Source organism: Brassica napus, chromosome A3 (genome assembly GCF_020379485.1).
Source record: "Brassica napus cultivar Da-Ae chromosome A3, Da-Ae, whole genome shotgun sequence".
Lineage (NCBI taxonomy): Eukaryota > Viridiplantae > Streptophyta > Magnoliopsida > Brassicales > Brassicaceae > Brassica > Brassica napus.
Window position 1 is genome coordinate 13749320 of NC_063436.1, and position 15071 is coordinate 13764390.

Consider the following 15071-nt stretch of genomic DNA (forward strand, 5'->3'; position numbering starts at 1 on the left):
AAGTAATATAATTCTAATAGGTAAACAAAGTTCGCGTCGTTCACAAAATCTTTTAAACGCCGTGTTGTTTTTCTAATTAAACATTTCACAATTGTATTGAGGATGATAATATTTATACGACTCTTACAAAAAAATTAATTAGTCTTAATTTGATTTATTCTTGAGGGAAGGGTATTCCAAAATTATGGTTGACTTTTAAGTCACTCATGTGGATCTTACAATTAATCAGACATGTAGTCTATGTATGTTGAGTAAAATTTTATTAAACATTTTTACTATGCGCCTTGCGCAGATCTCAACTTAGTATATAAATAAAGCCGCAGATATATTTTCTAATAGCCTCTCAAGTTGGACCGTCATCCAAGTATTTTAGTGAAGACATCTGCTACTACTTGCAAAAATAATTTATATGCTTAGCCACTTAGGGGCCCTAGATATTGGGACTCTTTCGAGGTAAAGAAGCAAGAGTCGGCCACGAATTCTAATTATTCCAACTTTTATTATACGAAAGCAGAAAAGAAAGTTGACACAGTGGCCGTATTGAAAGGGTAACAACGAATAAATACTTCAACTCGGCGCTGGTATGTTAACGCCTTAACGAAGACTCTATATGTGAACATGAGGATGACTTGAATGGTCATTGAATTGGTCAATGAGATATATTCTTGGATTCATTCCGTGGAGGAAGTAAGCTGGGACGGGCTAGTAGATGAATCCTCGACCAAAACCAAATCTCTCATTTCATAACAATTATAATGAAAAAAATTGCTACGATTTTCCTCTTTATTTCCCTTCTTATTGAAACTCTCAACGGAGTTAAAGCTGGCTTCCTCTGCGTAGGTGACACCTTCCTCGCCAACAGTAGCTATGGCCAAAACCGCAACTCTGTCTTCTCCTCTCTTGCTTCTCAAGTCATCACCAACCGTGGATTCTACAACGCCTCACTCAATAGCGTTCACGCCGTTGCCTTATGCCGAAGAGGATACGAGCGGCAAGCTTGTATCAACTGCGTGGAAAAAGCGATTCAACTGATAAAACAACGCTGTTCTGATCGCGTTGAATCGTTCAATTGGGACGGTGACGATGCGGACCAGGTATCTTGTCTTGTACGTACAACAAACAACTCAACTTTTCAGAAACTCGATCTTGGACCAGCTACGCTTGACGCAAGTCCTCTCAATATCGGCTCATCCGCCAAGAACATGACCCTATTCCGCCAAGAATGGGAAGCAACCGTTAACCGAACACTTGAGGCTACAACCGTCAACACTTCTGCATCGGTTCTCAAGTATTATGGAGTAGCTAATGCAGAGTTTGTCGAGTTTCCAAATGTTTACATGATGATGCAATGCACACCCGACATAACTTCCGGCGAGTGTAAGAGTTGTCTGGAAGAGTGCGTTACCTATTTTAGAGATACGTCTTGGGGAAAACAAGGAGGTACAGTTTGTCGACCGAGCTGTCTTTTCCGGTGGGATCTTTACCCTTTTTACGGTGCTTTTGCTAATATAACAAGAGTTCCTGCCCCTCCTAGACCTTTGATTCCTCAAGCACATGCAATATCTGTTACTAGCTTGAAAGGTTTGAAATTTTTTGAGCTATGTTAATTGCCGCCTATATAATTATTTGAGATTCTACATTAAAGAAGAGTAAAGTTTTGCAGGAAAAATTATTGCGATAGTTGTGATTCCTACAGTCATTAATCTGTTGGTGCTTCTTGGTCTGATCAGAGCTTATCGTCAGATAAAAAAATCTAAAGAGGAAACCAGTGGTACGCTCTCATTATTTACAGTCAGCTTTGACAATGTATATGCTTGCTCATAAGTTTCTTTTGGTTAGTCTGGACAGAGCAGGACTGTATTTCCGATAGTCAGTTTATGCTGAAGTTCGATCTTACCATGGTCCTACTCGCAACCGGTGACTTCTCCCTTGAAAATAAGATTGGCCAAGGTGGATTTGGATCTGTCTACAAGGTAAACAAACTTGTATAAAATCATTATATGGGTCAAAGATCTTATCTTGAGAATTATTTTTTAGGGGATATTACCGAGTGGGCAAGAAATAGCTGTAAAGAGATTAACAAGAGGCTCAGGGCAAGGAGAGATTGAGTTCAGGAATGAGGTCTCACTCTTGACAAGACTCCAACATAGGAATCTAGTTAAGCTTCTAGGTTTTTGTAGTGAAGGAGAAGAAGATATTCTTATCTACGAGCATGTCCCTAATTCAAGTCTTGATCACTTCATATTCAGTAAGCCTTTTTCCCTAGGAGATGCTGCATTTTTGGAACTATAAAGTTTTAGTATCGATTATTCTTTGGAAATCTGTAGATGAAGAGAAGCGTGTGCTGCTAACATGGAATGTGAGGTACAAAATCATAGAAGGCGTTGCTCGAGGTCTTCTTTATCTACACGAAGATTCTCAGCTGAGGATTATCCACCGAGACTTGAAGGCGAGCAATGTTCTTCTAGATGCTGAGATGAACCCTAAAGTTTCGGACTTTGGGATGGCGAGGTTATTTGACATGGACCAGACTCGAGGAGTGACAAGGAGGCGCGTTGGAACCTTGTAAGTATAGGACCGCGAACAATTATGATTGAAAATTGCGAAATAAAACCGACTGAAATCAATAATATAAACTATTAAATATAAACAATAAGGAGAACGTATTAAAAGGAGAACTTGAAATTTATTTCACAAATTAGACTAAACATGAAGTTAGAATTTGATCAATTTCCTTAACTCAATTAGTATGATTTATATTAGACTTGGATGCTATCGATTTCTTACATAGATACTCATGGATGATGTTATTTTATAAATAGAAATTTGAGAGATTCTTGATTTTAGGATTATCATCAATATCACTTTATTTCAGAGATTGTTGGATTAGATCACCCCTCACGTTACAGCTGTATGATTGCAGTGGCTATATGGCTCCTGAGTACATTAAGAACGGAAGACTTTCAGCCAAAACAGACGTCTACAGTTTCGGGGTTGTGCTTTTGGAGATGATAACTGGTCAAAGTAACAATAACTACTTCGAAGCCATGGGGCTCCCCGCATACGTAAGCATATAGTTATCACTCTTTTTGCTTAATTGAACACACAAATGAGTCTCAGAAGTTGATTGAATGTAAATTTATGATAATGTACACTAGGCTTGGAAGTGTTGGGTGGCCGGTGAGGCTGCGAGTATCATCGATCCTGTCTTGAGTAGGACCCCAACAAATGAAATCCTGAGATTCATCCATATTGGTTTGCTGTGTGTTCAAGAGAACGTTGCAAAGAGACCGACAATGAGTTTTGTTATTCAATGGCTTGGTAGTGACACTATCGCGATTCCTTTACCTACCACTGCTGCTTTCACCACGACCGAGTTGCATAAAATCGATGAAATGAATCAAGCCAAAGGTGAAGCTAGTACTCAGTCATTGAACAAGTTATCAGTCACCGAGTTAAGTCCTCGTTGAATTGGAGACCTCTCTGTAAACTCATACATCTAAGTGTGCATTAATTCTTAAATTACATTAGTAGAAAATTCTTCTTTCTTTGGAAATACTCTCGTTGTTCATGATCAGTAATCAATCAAATTAGTGTCGTCTAGTTGATGATGGTATTTATTTTCTAAAAGTTTGTTTCAAAATTATCCAAGAAATTAATTCATAATGATGCTTACTATTTATTTGGGACATTTATCCTTTACTTCTATGCATTTGTTTTGCTAATCCATTTCCTTTATGTTGGAGTTTATTAAATTTAAATTATTTAACTAAATAATACTGAGAAAATAAACGGAATATAAAATCCTATCTAAGATTGATACGCAGTTTTAGCAAAAAAAAAAAAAAAAAAACAGTTGTTGGCACTTGTTTGTAAAAGAATATTGTTACGAAGTTATATGAAGAGATCAACCCCAAATGGAAGATGTTCATCATTTCCTCAAAAATGTAGTAAACGAAGTTCGAAGTTGGCTGTTTCTTGTACAAACAAGTGCCAACAACTGTAAGATGATTGGAAGGTAATGGCAATTTTATATGACAGAATTTAAACTATACTTGGTATAGTACATTTAATTAATTTCTTTGATGTCTATTTTGCAGTCAACTTCGAAACTTGCATATCATATGACTGAGAAGGCTGAAAGACTTGATATCAGCAACATCAACCGTGGCCTGAGCAGCAGTAGAGTCTTTAGACTGAAATTGCTTTTGATTAGCCAGTCGAGATGACTGCTGAAAAGTCTTAACTGGAAACGAAGGCGTGAACCAGGATTAGATGCAACAGATTGAGGCCTGTAATTTCCAGATGAAGGAGGACGAGTGACATTTCCAGAATAAGGTGATAGCCTGGTGGATAACCATAGATTTGGTAACATTTATTGACTGTATGACCCAAGATACCACAATGTGTGCAGAGAGATCGCTTGGGACGATAGTTGTTGTAAGCATCAACAAATTCAGAACCACCAGATTGTTGAGGAGAAGCATAGGCTTGAGCATAGGCCTGAGGAGAACAGTATGACCATGAGCATAGAAAACAACATGATCAGAATGAATGATAGGCTTGATCATCTTTTGACGTTCATCTTTAACAACGATGTTAAACACATTCTCCACTGTAGGTAGAAGTTTAAGCATCAAGATATGGTGTCTGGTTTGGTCACCTTGCTTCTTTCCTGTAAGCTCTCCCACAATGCAGCAATACCACATCACATTTACCATAAGTCCACAAAGGAAGTTCAACGTAATTCTTGTACTCTTCCCAAAGAGTGATGAGCTAAGTGTAGTATGAACTAATGTCCATAGACCCCTGTTGAATAGTGCTAATCAGTTGCTCTATTTCAAATACTTGAGGTGCATCATCTTGTTTGAAACGACTCATAAGAGCATGTTTATCCGGGGTCCTTAGCGAGGTTTTTAGTGCGTGGGTCCCCACAAAACCCTTAAGGATCGGTTACAAATATTACTAATTAAGAACCGATTTTAGTGAGTTTCTTACACTGTTCGCGGACCCCACTAACTCGTGGCGGCCCGTAATTGGTTTGCTTTTTAATTATTTTTTTTTAACAAAAAAAAAACTTAAGAAACCCAAATTGAGTTTCTTAGGGATAAACATGCTCTAAGATTCTTCCAAATACCCTCAACAGTAGAAATAAACAACATGATCTAACCTATCTTCTTTCTAACAGAGCTCATGAGCCAAGTTGCTACCACATCGTTACAGTGAGACCAAGATCCAATATCAACGTGATCATCAGGAGGTTTAGAGATTTTACCAGTAACAAATCTGAGTTTGTTGCGAACATTCAAGGCCATTTGAACCGATCAACGTCATAAATGAAAGTCCGCACCATTCGTTAGACGATTTGTAACGAGCTGCAAGCCGGCACGGTCAGAGCTGTGCAAGGCGTATGGATTTTCGTTGCTATCGGATTAACGAATCAGAAGCTAAGAGTTGTGTTGAGGAGGAAAATCGTCAAGCAGAAGCGGAGAAGAACTCAAAATCTTTGCCATCAGAATCAAAACAAGAAATGGAAAGAGCGGAGAACACAGATTCGTTAGATTCAGAATCAGAAGATGAAGGAGAGGATGGCGTAGGTGATCAGTTCGAAGAGATGACGAACTAAGAAGATGAAGATAAATCAGAGAAGTGCTCATGATCAAAGAGTAAGTTTTGATACCATATTAAGAGTGTAATTAACAAATGAAAATATCCTCTTAATATTAGTGTCAATGCACAAGGAGCTTATATAGTAGTAACTAAGCTCTGACGTAAGCTTTGATACCATATTAAAAGTTTGATTAACAAATGAAAAATATCTTCTTAATATTAGTGTCAATGTACAAGGAGGTTATGTAGTAAGCTAAGCTCTGACATTTCTAACTAATTCAGTTACATCAAGTGGTTAATATGTACCCTATAATATACTCTTTACATACGGTTGTGAACCCTTGAATACAATTGTAAGATTTCGATTTCTTGTATATGTGGAAAGTGCGGTTACTTTTTGGGCACACATCCGTTTAGAACTCCAGAGTTAAATATGTTTGATCTGGATTAGTAGAATGATGGTTTACCTATCAGGAAGTGATTCAAGGTGTCATGCGAGTAAGGACAAATCACATGGAAAATTTCATGTGATGATTGTAGGGTCAGTAAACATGACTAATGAATCTCCAAATCATTAAGGCACCGTCTTCGCACGGAATAGAGAGCGGTTGTGGAAAGCATATTAGCCGTAGGCGGTCGGAGCGGTTATGAGTAATATCAGAGCTAGTTAGCCATCTCGGTTTTGACCCGAGTGGCGTCTTAAGACCTGTCGTGGTGCACAATAGGGGCATTGCGTTCTGTGAGTAGAGTGAATTGTAACATCTTGATTTTTGGTATATGTGGAAAGTCTTAAGAGAATTGATTTGGCTACCTATGTCACCAAAGTGCGCTTACCTTTTTGGGCACACATCCATTTAGAACTCTAGAGTTAAACGTGGTTGATCTGGAGTGAGTAGTAGAAGGATGTGTGAGCTACATGAAGTGATTCAAGATATCGTGCAAGTGAAGCCAAAGCACAAAAAATGTCATGTAGTGATTGTAGGGTCAGTAAAATGGTTAATGAACCTCCAAAAAATTAACGTATTATCTTCGCATAGATCTGGGCCCACAGACTGAGAGAGTGGACGTGTAAGACATATTAGCCGTGAGCAGGGACATTATAACAGTTTTCTCAGTTTTCTTTTCGGCTTAACATAATATAAAAGTTGGAACAACTAGGTGGGGTAGCATGTGGAAGAACTCTTGGGCAACTCTTGCTTCTCTACGTCTCAAGTCTGAGAATCAATTAGTCACGACACTAGACCGCATGCTAAAAAGTAAAAACTATATTTACGTGGAATGGAGGATAGCATAGGTCAGAGACCTCAACGCTGGAAACTTCTCTGGATTGAGGATAGCTTTTCTTGCTTTTGTACAGGAAGATTCTATAATCACTCGCCTGACTCGAAGATTTTTGTGAGCCTATCCCAAACAAAGGTTTATTGAGATACAAAAGAGACTGCACTGTCCAAAGTTAATTTTACTTCATAGCTGGATGTTCTGTTTTTATCCACACTAGCACCTTGAGTAGAGCTCAGCTTGAACATGAAGGAAACACGTCGCCGGAAACATGTCTTAATACACTGAAGATAGTCTTCTCTTTCTCCTACTATTGAAATTCGAAGGTTAAGAAACCAAAACACTTGTCCAGTGGTAAACAGATAGGAAAGTCTTATCCAAAGCAAAGCTTCACCACCACTCGAAACTTCCAAAAGCACCATGAAGCAGAACAGCTAACTTTATCAACCAAGAACCACTTTATAAAACATAAAAACAAAGCACATACCGAGGCAAGGGCGCAAACATAACCTCAAACATAGAGACCATACTTGAGAGAGGTCCCACAAAAACACAGCATCACAGTTTACCGCATCACAGAAAATTTGAACACCAGAATCGCAAAGCTGGAAAATTCAGATCTTAGGTCTGTGTTCAAGAGCACCAACAACCTGCTAAAACACTCTAGACGATGCCAATTTTCCACAGAGTAAACACCACCCAAAACCTCTGTAAAAACAAAGCAAGGTCGAAGAAACAACCATAGATCAACAAAGGAGTGTAATACGACGCCATAGGCATCTCATCTCATGAGGAATAGTCAACACTTGGACTATCATAAATCCATACCACTGAGACTACCGCGACCACCAATGACTCTTACCCCAACAAAGCCACGCCTTTCGTAAATAATAGGGAAACAAGAAACGCCTTAGAAAGGAGGAAAGATGACGAAGATCCTCCCTCAGCGGCGGCAAAGCCGAACCACCGAAAAAGTAGAAGATCTGAAAAGTTGAACGCAACATCTATGGCTTCCGAGTGGGAGAGTCACTTTCCCTAGTTTTAATATTCTTTTTCTGTTCATGTGATCTGGTGAATCAGTTGGAGTTTCTAGCGAATAAAATATTATTATTTTAATTAATTTTGTTTAACTAATTAAATTTAAATGTAAATTAAATAGTTAAGCTTTTCATGTGGAAACAAGTGGAAGAAATGATTCTAGTAAGGTTATCATAAGGTCATATCAGTAGTGGGAAGCTTTCATTTCATCTCTCATGAATATAAAAACAGAAAAATTACAAAAGGTAAGAAAGAAAAAGGAGTTCGTCTCTCGCGGAAGAAGTGAAACCCTTTTATTAAGAGATCATTTCTACACTTGTCTTATTATAATTGAAACAAATTTCAGATTACACATGTCATCTTGTGGTAATTTTATTTTCTTAAAATGTTTTCTTTTACTTTTAAGAAACCCAAGTGGATCTCTTTCCACTGCTGTTGGCCTACGTACTCAAACGAGAACTCAACTCTTGTTCTCTCTCCAATTTTCTTATTTTCTACTTTATGATTAACTAGATATTCTTTAAAGATGCTCTTCGGTTGAGGGTCTATTCCCAAATAAAAACAAAAAACTTGTCAAAGGAAACTGTAAAGAAAGTTCAGGGAACTTTCTTGGTTAGTCTTTCGACCCTACCATGAATCCTTCAACCGTTACACCGTCATGAGTCATGATTGGTTTGTACATTATTATATTATGTAACATAATTTCGATGGACCAAATTAAAATCCACGACATTATGTTTTCAAAATGTTCTCTGAATTTTCTTGTCTTGGTTATATATCAATAAACGAAATATCACTGAGATCTCAGTTGAAACAAAAAAAAAATATCACTGACAAAAGAAAAAAAAGGAAAAGGGCATGACGTATCTATTAGGCCTCAAACTTATATCTGAGATCCGGATTCGATCCGAGATCCGATTCAGATCCGATCCAAAAATCAGGATATCCAGGAGGACCGAATCTGGATCCAGATAGTATAGTATTAGATCCGTCAAATTGGATCCGAATCCGGATCCGTAAATTTTATTAATAATTATTTCAAAAGTAGTAGTATCTATATATAAAAACTAAATTTATTTATTATATTTTCATTTTATAATAGTATATATAAATTTTATGTAAATTTTGTAATATTAATACATAGAAATAATTAAAAATATTATATATATTTTTTAGTTTTAAATTATTGTTAATATTTTATATATTAATATTATTTATTTATTTTAAGGATCTAAATCCTGATCCGGATATCCGTTGGATATTATAATTTTGAGAAGGATATCCGATACCCGGATATCCGTGAACCCCGGATCCGGATAAAGATATTAAAATCATGGATCCGCCGGATAAGGATCTAGATACCTTAAAATTCTCCGGATACCCGATCCGTCCCAGATCTAGTATCTATACTATTAAATAAAAATATAAATATAAATTAACCTTTAAAACTTTAAATTAATTATGTATAAATGTCACTGATAATAACTACTCTTTAATACAAAATTTTCTAAATTGAAGACATAATAAATACAATATAAATCTCTAACTCACACAATCCTCAATAAATTGAACAACGATTCAGTATAATTATCTAACTTTCGTATTGCATATAATACTATAAATCTAAACTTTAATGCACATCAATATTATACACAAAATATAATACTACACACAAAATATAATGTATCATTTGTCTTTTTTTCTGACCAGACCTCAGCCACGTAACTCTTCTTCCTCGCCAATATTGACTTCTATCCTGTTTTTAAACTTATATGGGTTTTGTAAGTACATTAAAATTTATGTGGGTTATGTACTTATGTTAATGCAATAAAAAAATTTGATGCACATCAACACTATACATACATGGGTTCTTTGCAAAGATCTATCCACGTTGCTCTTCTTCCTCAAAATTCTAAGCACTAAATTTATATGTGTAAACAAAACATTTATATTATAAAATTTATACAAAACAAAAAATTTAATTATAAAAGTGAAAATAAATGAGTAAATTAGCTAAATATACTAACAAAGGTGAGATATCATTGAATGGGAGAAAAATGGTAATGTTGAGGAGAAAAAAATTGGAGGGATATAGGGTATGGAGTGCAAATAGAGAAAAAGTGGTGTGTAAAGAATATAAATTCTCAAAATAAATATCCATACGGTCACTGCTGTGCTTAAAAGTTGGGAGGCCTAAGGCAAATTTTATAAACAAATTTTTTAATGAAACTTAATATAAAATATATATTTTTGGTGTAAATATATTTGTATCGGAATATGAGTCTTTTAACAATTATACTTTATGAGATTAAGAATATACTAAATAACATTAACGGAAACTTAAGGTGTGAAATAGTGGTATAAACCATCACCACAAGAAAGTCAAACGAACGAAGGAATCAAATGCTGAGATCGACCAAATGGGCACACAAAAATCTGGAAAAGGACACTTCTGTTTTTATTTTTTTAATGAATTAATAATAAATCGAAATTAAGCTGAAAATACTATAAAACCTAAAACTTTAACTTATTTACATATCCAACCAACCTACCCCACCCACTAACCCGACCCGCGTGCCCTTCCCGGATCCTTCCCCCTAAATCAAACTAAATCCCTAATTCCTCTTCCCCGACATAACCAACAGAAAAAAATTCACGATCTCTCCCCCTTCCCTCTATCTCATCTCACTAATCAAACTCTACCACAATCATCACGATCTCCCTCTATCTCATTTGTTTCTCTATTTCGTGTTACTCTTTGAAACACTATGGCTCCAAAGACTCGTTTCACCGAACAAACGAACAAAGAAGGTGCGCCGGAGAAGAAGAAGAAGAATGAGTCAGTGGTGGAGAAGAAGAAAGCTGCGGTGGAGAAGAAGAAAGCTGAGGCGGAAAAGAAGAAGAAAGACTCTGTGATAAAGAAAAAACAAGCAGCGGTGAAAAGGAGGAGAGAAGCCGTTAAAAAAAAAAGAGATGCAGAGAAAAAGAAGATTGAAACCGCAGAGAAGAAGAGGAAGCGAGACAGTGGTGTAGACGATGAGTCCTCGTCCAATCCAACCAAGCGGCCTCAGACCGCATCTTCACCAGAACATCAAGCCGATCCTGATCATTATCCGCCACTATCAACGGAGTTACCTTCGCAGGATGATAGAGAGGGTACGCCAAGCCCATCAGTTCCGATTGAGCCACAAAAATCACCTACTCAAACACCCAATGAGGCGGAGAATCCACTGCAAGCTCCAATAACTTCTACCAACAGAGAATCAGGCTCACCCGAGGCTGCCATTAACAATGACGGGCAAACGGTAAACAAATCAATTAAAATGGTTTTGGAATTTTTATGATAAAATTGGACTAACAAATAGGAACCGTGAGCAGATTGGATCTAACAACATAGATTCAAATTCACATGAGGCTGCTATTGGATCTGCTGCCATTGACAACGACGCTCCAAGAACGGTAAACAAGTCAACTTAAATGGTTCTAGAAATATTTATCATAGGGTCGAAAAAAAAAATAAGTAGTGATTATATAAGAAGTGTAACTAGTACAACTAAAAGAATGAAACTAGTTCAACTGGTAATAAAATGTTGTAAAACAGAATCAATGGAACTAGTATAACTAGTACAACCACACTTCTTATAACTAATATAACTGGTATAACTATGAAAAGTATAATTAGTCTAACTAATACAACCGAGTATTAAATTACTAGTACAACTAAAAGAGTGAAAATGGTGCAACTGGTAATAATATGTTGTAAACAAATTCAGGATAACTAGTAAATTTTTTTTTATAAGTAATATAACTGGTACAACTACGCTTCTTATACGTAGTCTGACTAGTATAACTAGAGAAGTATTTTGTATAACTGTTTAATGAGATGGTGTTGTTGTTGTATAACTAGGCTTGCTGGTAGAACTAGTAATATTATTTTTAATTTAATTAGTGTAACTGGTACAACTAAGTGTTTATGTGTTGTATAACTCAGTTATTTATTCTTTGTATTTTGTTTGTATTTTTCAGGTTGAGAGTGATGATATGACCGTAGAAGCTGACAGACCTGCTGGTTTTTTCTTCAATCCGAGCAACTATGGAAAGGGTTGCAAGCTCTCCTCAAGGTGCCATCAACACGATTTTCTGAACAAGACGATTGGTAAGTTGGATGCCTCAGAGAAGAGTTGGTTTCAGGAACATCCTCAGTTCAAGCATATATTCCACATGGATTGTACCTCAACAAGAAAAGTGATGGGATTGTGGATGTTGCTACTTCGTACTATGCATACAGAGAAGGGTCGACAAGCTTGGTTTGGGGTAAACGGTGTTCCAATTAGATACTCTATCAGGGAACATAGCCTCCTCTCTGGTTTATACTGCCACTCATATCCAGAAAACTATCAGAGCATAGGGAGACTGAAGTTTGCGAGAAAGTATTTTAAAGTGAAGAAGACAAAGGATGGGAAGGAAAAGGGTCTGCAAGTGACAGAAGCGGATGTTAAGGAGAAACTTCAGAAGATGAAATTTGATGGTAGTGGCGATCGTCTGAGGATGGCGGTTCTTTACTTTCTGGCTACAGTTTTAAGAGGAAGGTCCAAAGCAGGATACTTCATTGAGTATTTCCTTCTCCAAGCAGTAGAAGATTTGGAGTTTTGCACCGAATTTCCATGGGGCCGTTACACCTTTGATGATTGCATGAAGGAGATTTTTCATGTAAGGGATCATTTTCGTGATGGGATCCCAGAGCATGCACAGTGGGTATTTCCTGGGTTTATCAACCCTTTGGAGGTATATGAATAACATTTTTCATAAGCATATTTGTTATAATATAACTAAAGTGATTGTGTGAAATGATGTGCAGATATTAGCATTTGAATGTATCCCTGTCCTTAGGGAAAGATTCAGAGAGCCTGTTCCAAACTGTTTTGATGGTTGTCCAAGAATGTGCAAATGGAAGTTCAAGAGGACCGGAACAACAGGATTTCCACTTGACATGATTTATCGGACGCTAGGAAACACAAAGGTAAAAGCTTATAATTTTTTTAAGTGTTGTTTATGTCATTTTCTTCAAGTTCATAGTTAATTAAATGTGTAATTTGTTGTTGGTCATTTCAGGAGATTATCAGTGTTTTGGAACCAAAAGGAAATGAAGTAGACCTTTTGTATGAAATAATGGATGAAGGGACTTTTGAAGACTTGGAGCTGATAGATGATTCGGATACGCTAGACATAGCTGTTGACAGTTGGAACAAGATCCTAATGGAACCAGGGAAAAAAATCTTCTGGCCGGATCTATATGAGATGGATGTGAGAACCCGAGAGCAACAAGAGGAGGCAGGAGGCGAGGCAGGGGGCGAGGCAGGAGGCGAGGCAGGAGGAGAGGCAGGAGGCGAGGCAGGAGGCGAGGCAGGGGGTGAGGCAGGAGTTCAAACAGGGGGCGAAGCAGGTCGTGAGAGTTTAAGAGAATTAGAGTTGAAGTTGAACAAAAGAATGGATGATGGATTTGCATTGAGAGACGAAACAATTCGTCTTCTGGAAGCAAGAGTAAAGGAGTTGGAAGAAGAAAAAATCCAGAGAGAAAGTTGGTCGTTCCAGGAGGGCGAGATGTATGGTGATAAGGAGGCTGAGATACTTGGTGATAAGGAGGGCGAGATGCATGGTGATAAGGAGGGTGAGATACATGGTGATAAGGATGGTGATGAGACTAACAAGGATGGTGATAAGGCTGATAAGGATGGTGATGATGAGCCTGATAAGGAGGGTGAGGATGGTGATAAGGCTGATAAGGATGGTGATGATGAGCCTGATAAGGAGGGCGAGGATGGTGATGAGGCTGACAAGGGTGATGAGGCTGAGAAGGATGGTGAGAAGCAGATTGAGGCAGAGGCTGACAAGGGTGATGAGGCTGAGAAGGATAGTGAGAAACAGATTGAGGCAGAGGCTGAGAAGGATGGTGAGAAACATATCGAGGTAGAGGCTGAGAAGTTGATGCAAGGTAAGTCATGATAACATATAACTTCAAATTTTATTTTTAATGATGATGATCTAAGTCAGGATGTATTTTTGTTCAATGTAGATACTGAAGATGGAGATGAGCAATCTACACTTCAAATTATGGCAGACACTGCAGAGAGATTTGAGAAGGCTGCTGCGGAAAAAGCTGTTGTGGACAAGACAGATGAGGTTGTAGATGATGATGCTTTGGAGAAGGAAGGTGAGGTTAGAGTTGATGACGCTTTAGAGAACACAGCTTCGGTTGGAGATTCACAGGATCCTGCTGAGATGCCAAAGAGGGTGCCCAAGCGTTCTCATTTGTTGAGGTCTCCTTTTACGCCAAACTGATTTGGCTGAACTATGTTGTTGTTTTTGGAACTTGTATGTGTTTGTTTTAAAACCTAAAACGGATGAACTTGTATGTGTGTGTGTTTTAAAACCTAAAACTTGTATGTGTGTGTGTTTTAAAACCTAAATCCAAACTTGGTGGTTGAACAGGTTGCAATTACAGGTGGGAAGTAAAACAACATTACAGCATCAACTATGCCAAAAAATATGAAAGTAGTATAACTAGAAAAACTAGTACACCTAGTGTTAAATTAAAAAGTGTAGGACTTATCTGGGAATCCACTTATTTGAAACTCATTATGCACACAAAGTTGTTTTAGTTTTTTAGTTGTACTGGTTTCTACAAAGTTGTACTAATTTATTAGTTATACTGGCTTGCACAAAGTTGTACTAGTTTATTAGTTATACTAGTTTGTACAGAGTTGTACTTTGGCAGTGAAACCTGAATATATTAGTTGTACCAAAGAGAAATACCATTATCTAAGTTGTACCACTCATTTATGTTAACATGTGTTTGCCCGGATACAATGAAATCATCACTATTGTGAAAATACTTGTCATGTATGTTTTTCAAAAAATATGTGGACAAATATGTTAACAAACCTTAAAAGTATAAGGTAGATCAAGCAAACTTTTGTGATGGAGGTAGAAATCCAGAAAAAAAAAAAAAACAATACAAAACACAAAGAAACCTATCCAAACACTTAAAATTAGACCATTTGAATGTTTTATTAATATGAAAAAACCTAAAATAATATTTAAATTTCAGATCCTCCATAGTTGTACTAGTTATTCCAGTAGAACCT

At 37.1% G+C, this 15071-nt stretch overlaps 2 protein-coding genes and 1 long non-coding RNA gene across 3 annotated transcripts; 2 read left to right on the forward strand and 1 right to left on the reverse strand.

Annotated features, from left to right (window-relative positions):
- The first annotated feature begins 580 nt into the window (after positions 1–580).
- On the forward strand, positions 581–3691 carry LOC106379513 (cysteine-rich receptor-like protein kinase 38). Its single transcript, XM_048776074.1, has 7 exons — positions 581–1581; positions 1664–1771; positions 1840–1973; positions 2038–2248; positions 2328–2565; positions 2924–3065; positions 3159–3691. The coding sequence occupies exons 1-7, from the start codon at positions 756–758 to the stop codon at positions 3468–3470; spliced, it is 1971 nt and encodes a 656-aa protein (XP_048632031.1). The 5' UTR covers positions 581–755; the 3' UTR covers positions 3471–3691.
- A 3169-nt stretch (positions 3692–6860) lies between these two features.
- On the reverse strand, positions 6861–8062 carry LOC125606927. The gene is made up of 2 exons (XR_007338179.1): positions 7717–8062; positions 6861–7596 (listed from the first exon to the last, which is right to left on the reverse strand). It is a non-coding gene; the product is annotated as an uncharacterized LOC125606927 (long non-coding RNA).
- Positions 8063–10327: 2265 nt separating this feature from the next.
- Positions 10328–14369, forward strand: LOC125606928 (uncharacterized protein At3g43530-like). Its single transcript, XM_048776075.1, has 6 exons — positions 10328–11231; positions 11305–11385; positions 11953–12711; positions 12785–12946; positions 13039–13918; positions 14000–14369. The coding sequence occupies exons 1-6, from the start codon at positions 10695–10697 to the stop codon at positions 14263–14265; spliced, it is 2685 nt and encodes an 894-aa protein (XP_048632032.1). The 5' UTR covers positions 10328–10694; the 3' UTR covers positions 14266–14369.
- The last annotated feature ends 702 nt before the right edge of the window (positions 14370–15071 follow it).

Excerpts from the sequence above, each read along its gene's own strand:
- LOC106379513 (XM_048776074.1), top strand. The coding sequence starts at position 756 with ATGAAAAAAATTGCTACGATTTTCCTCTTTATTTCCCTTCTTATTGAA. Across the intron at positions 1,974-2,037 it reads GATTTGGATCTGTCTACAAG|GGGATATTACCGAGTGGGCA; the intron begins GTAAACAAACTT and ends ATTATTTTTTAG. Across the intron at positions 3,066-3,158 it reads CCATGGGGCTCCCCGCATAC|GCTTGGAAGTGTTGGGTGGC; the intron begins GTAAGCATATAG and ends AATGTACACTAG.
- LOC125606928 (XM_048776075.1), top strand. The coding sequence starts at position 10,695 with ATGGCTCCAAAGACTCGTTTCACCGAACAAACGAACAAAGAAGGTGCG. Across the intron at positions 11,232-11,304 it reads TTAACAATGACGGGCAAACG|ATTGGATCTAACAACATAGA; the intron begins GTAAACAAATCA and ends AACCGTGAGCAG. Across the intron at positions 12,712-12,784 it reads GGTTTATCAACCCTTTGGAG|ATATTAGCATTTGAATGTAT; the intron begins GTATATGAATAA and ends AATGATGTGCAG.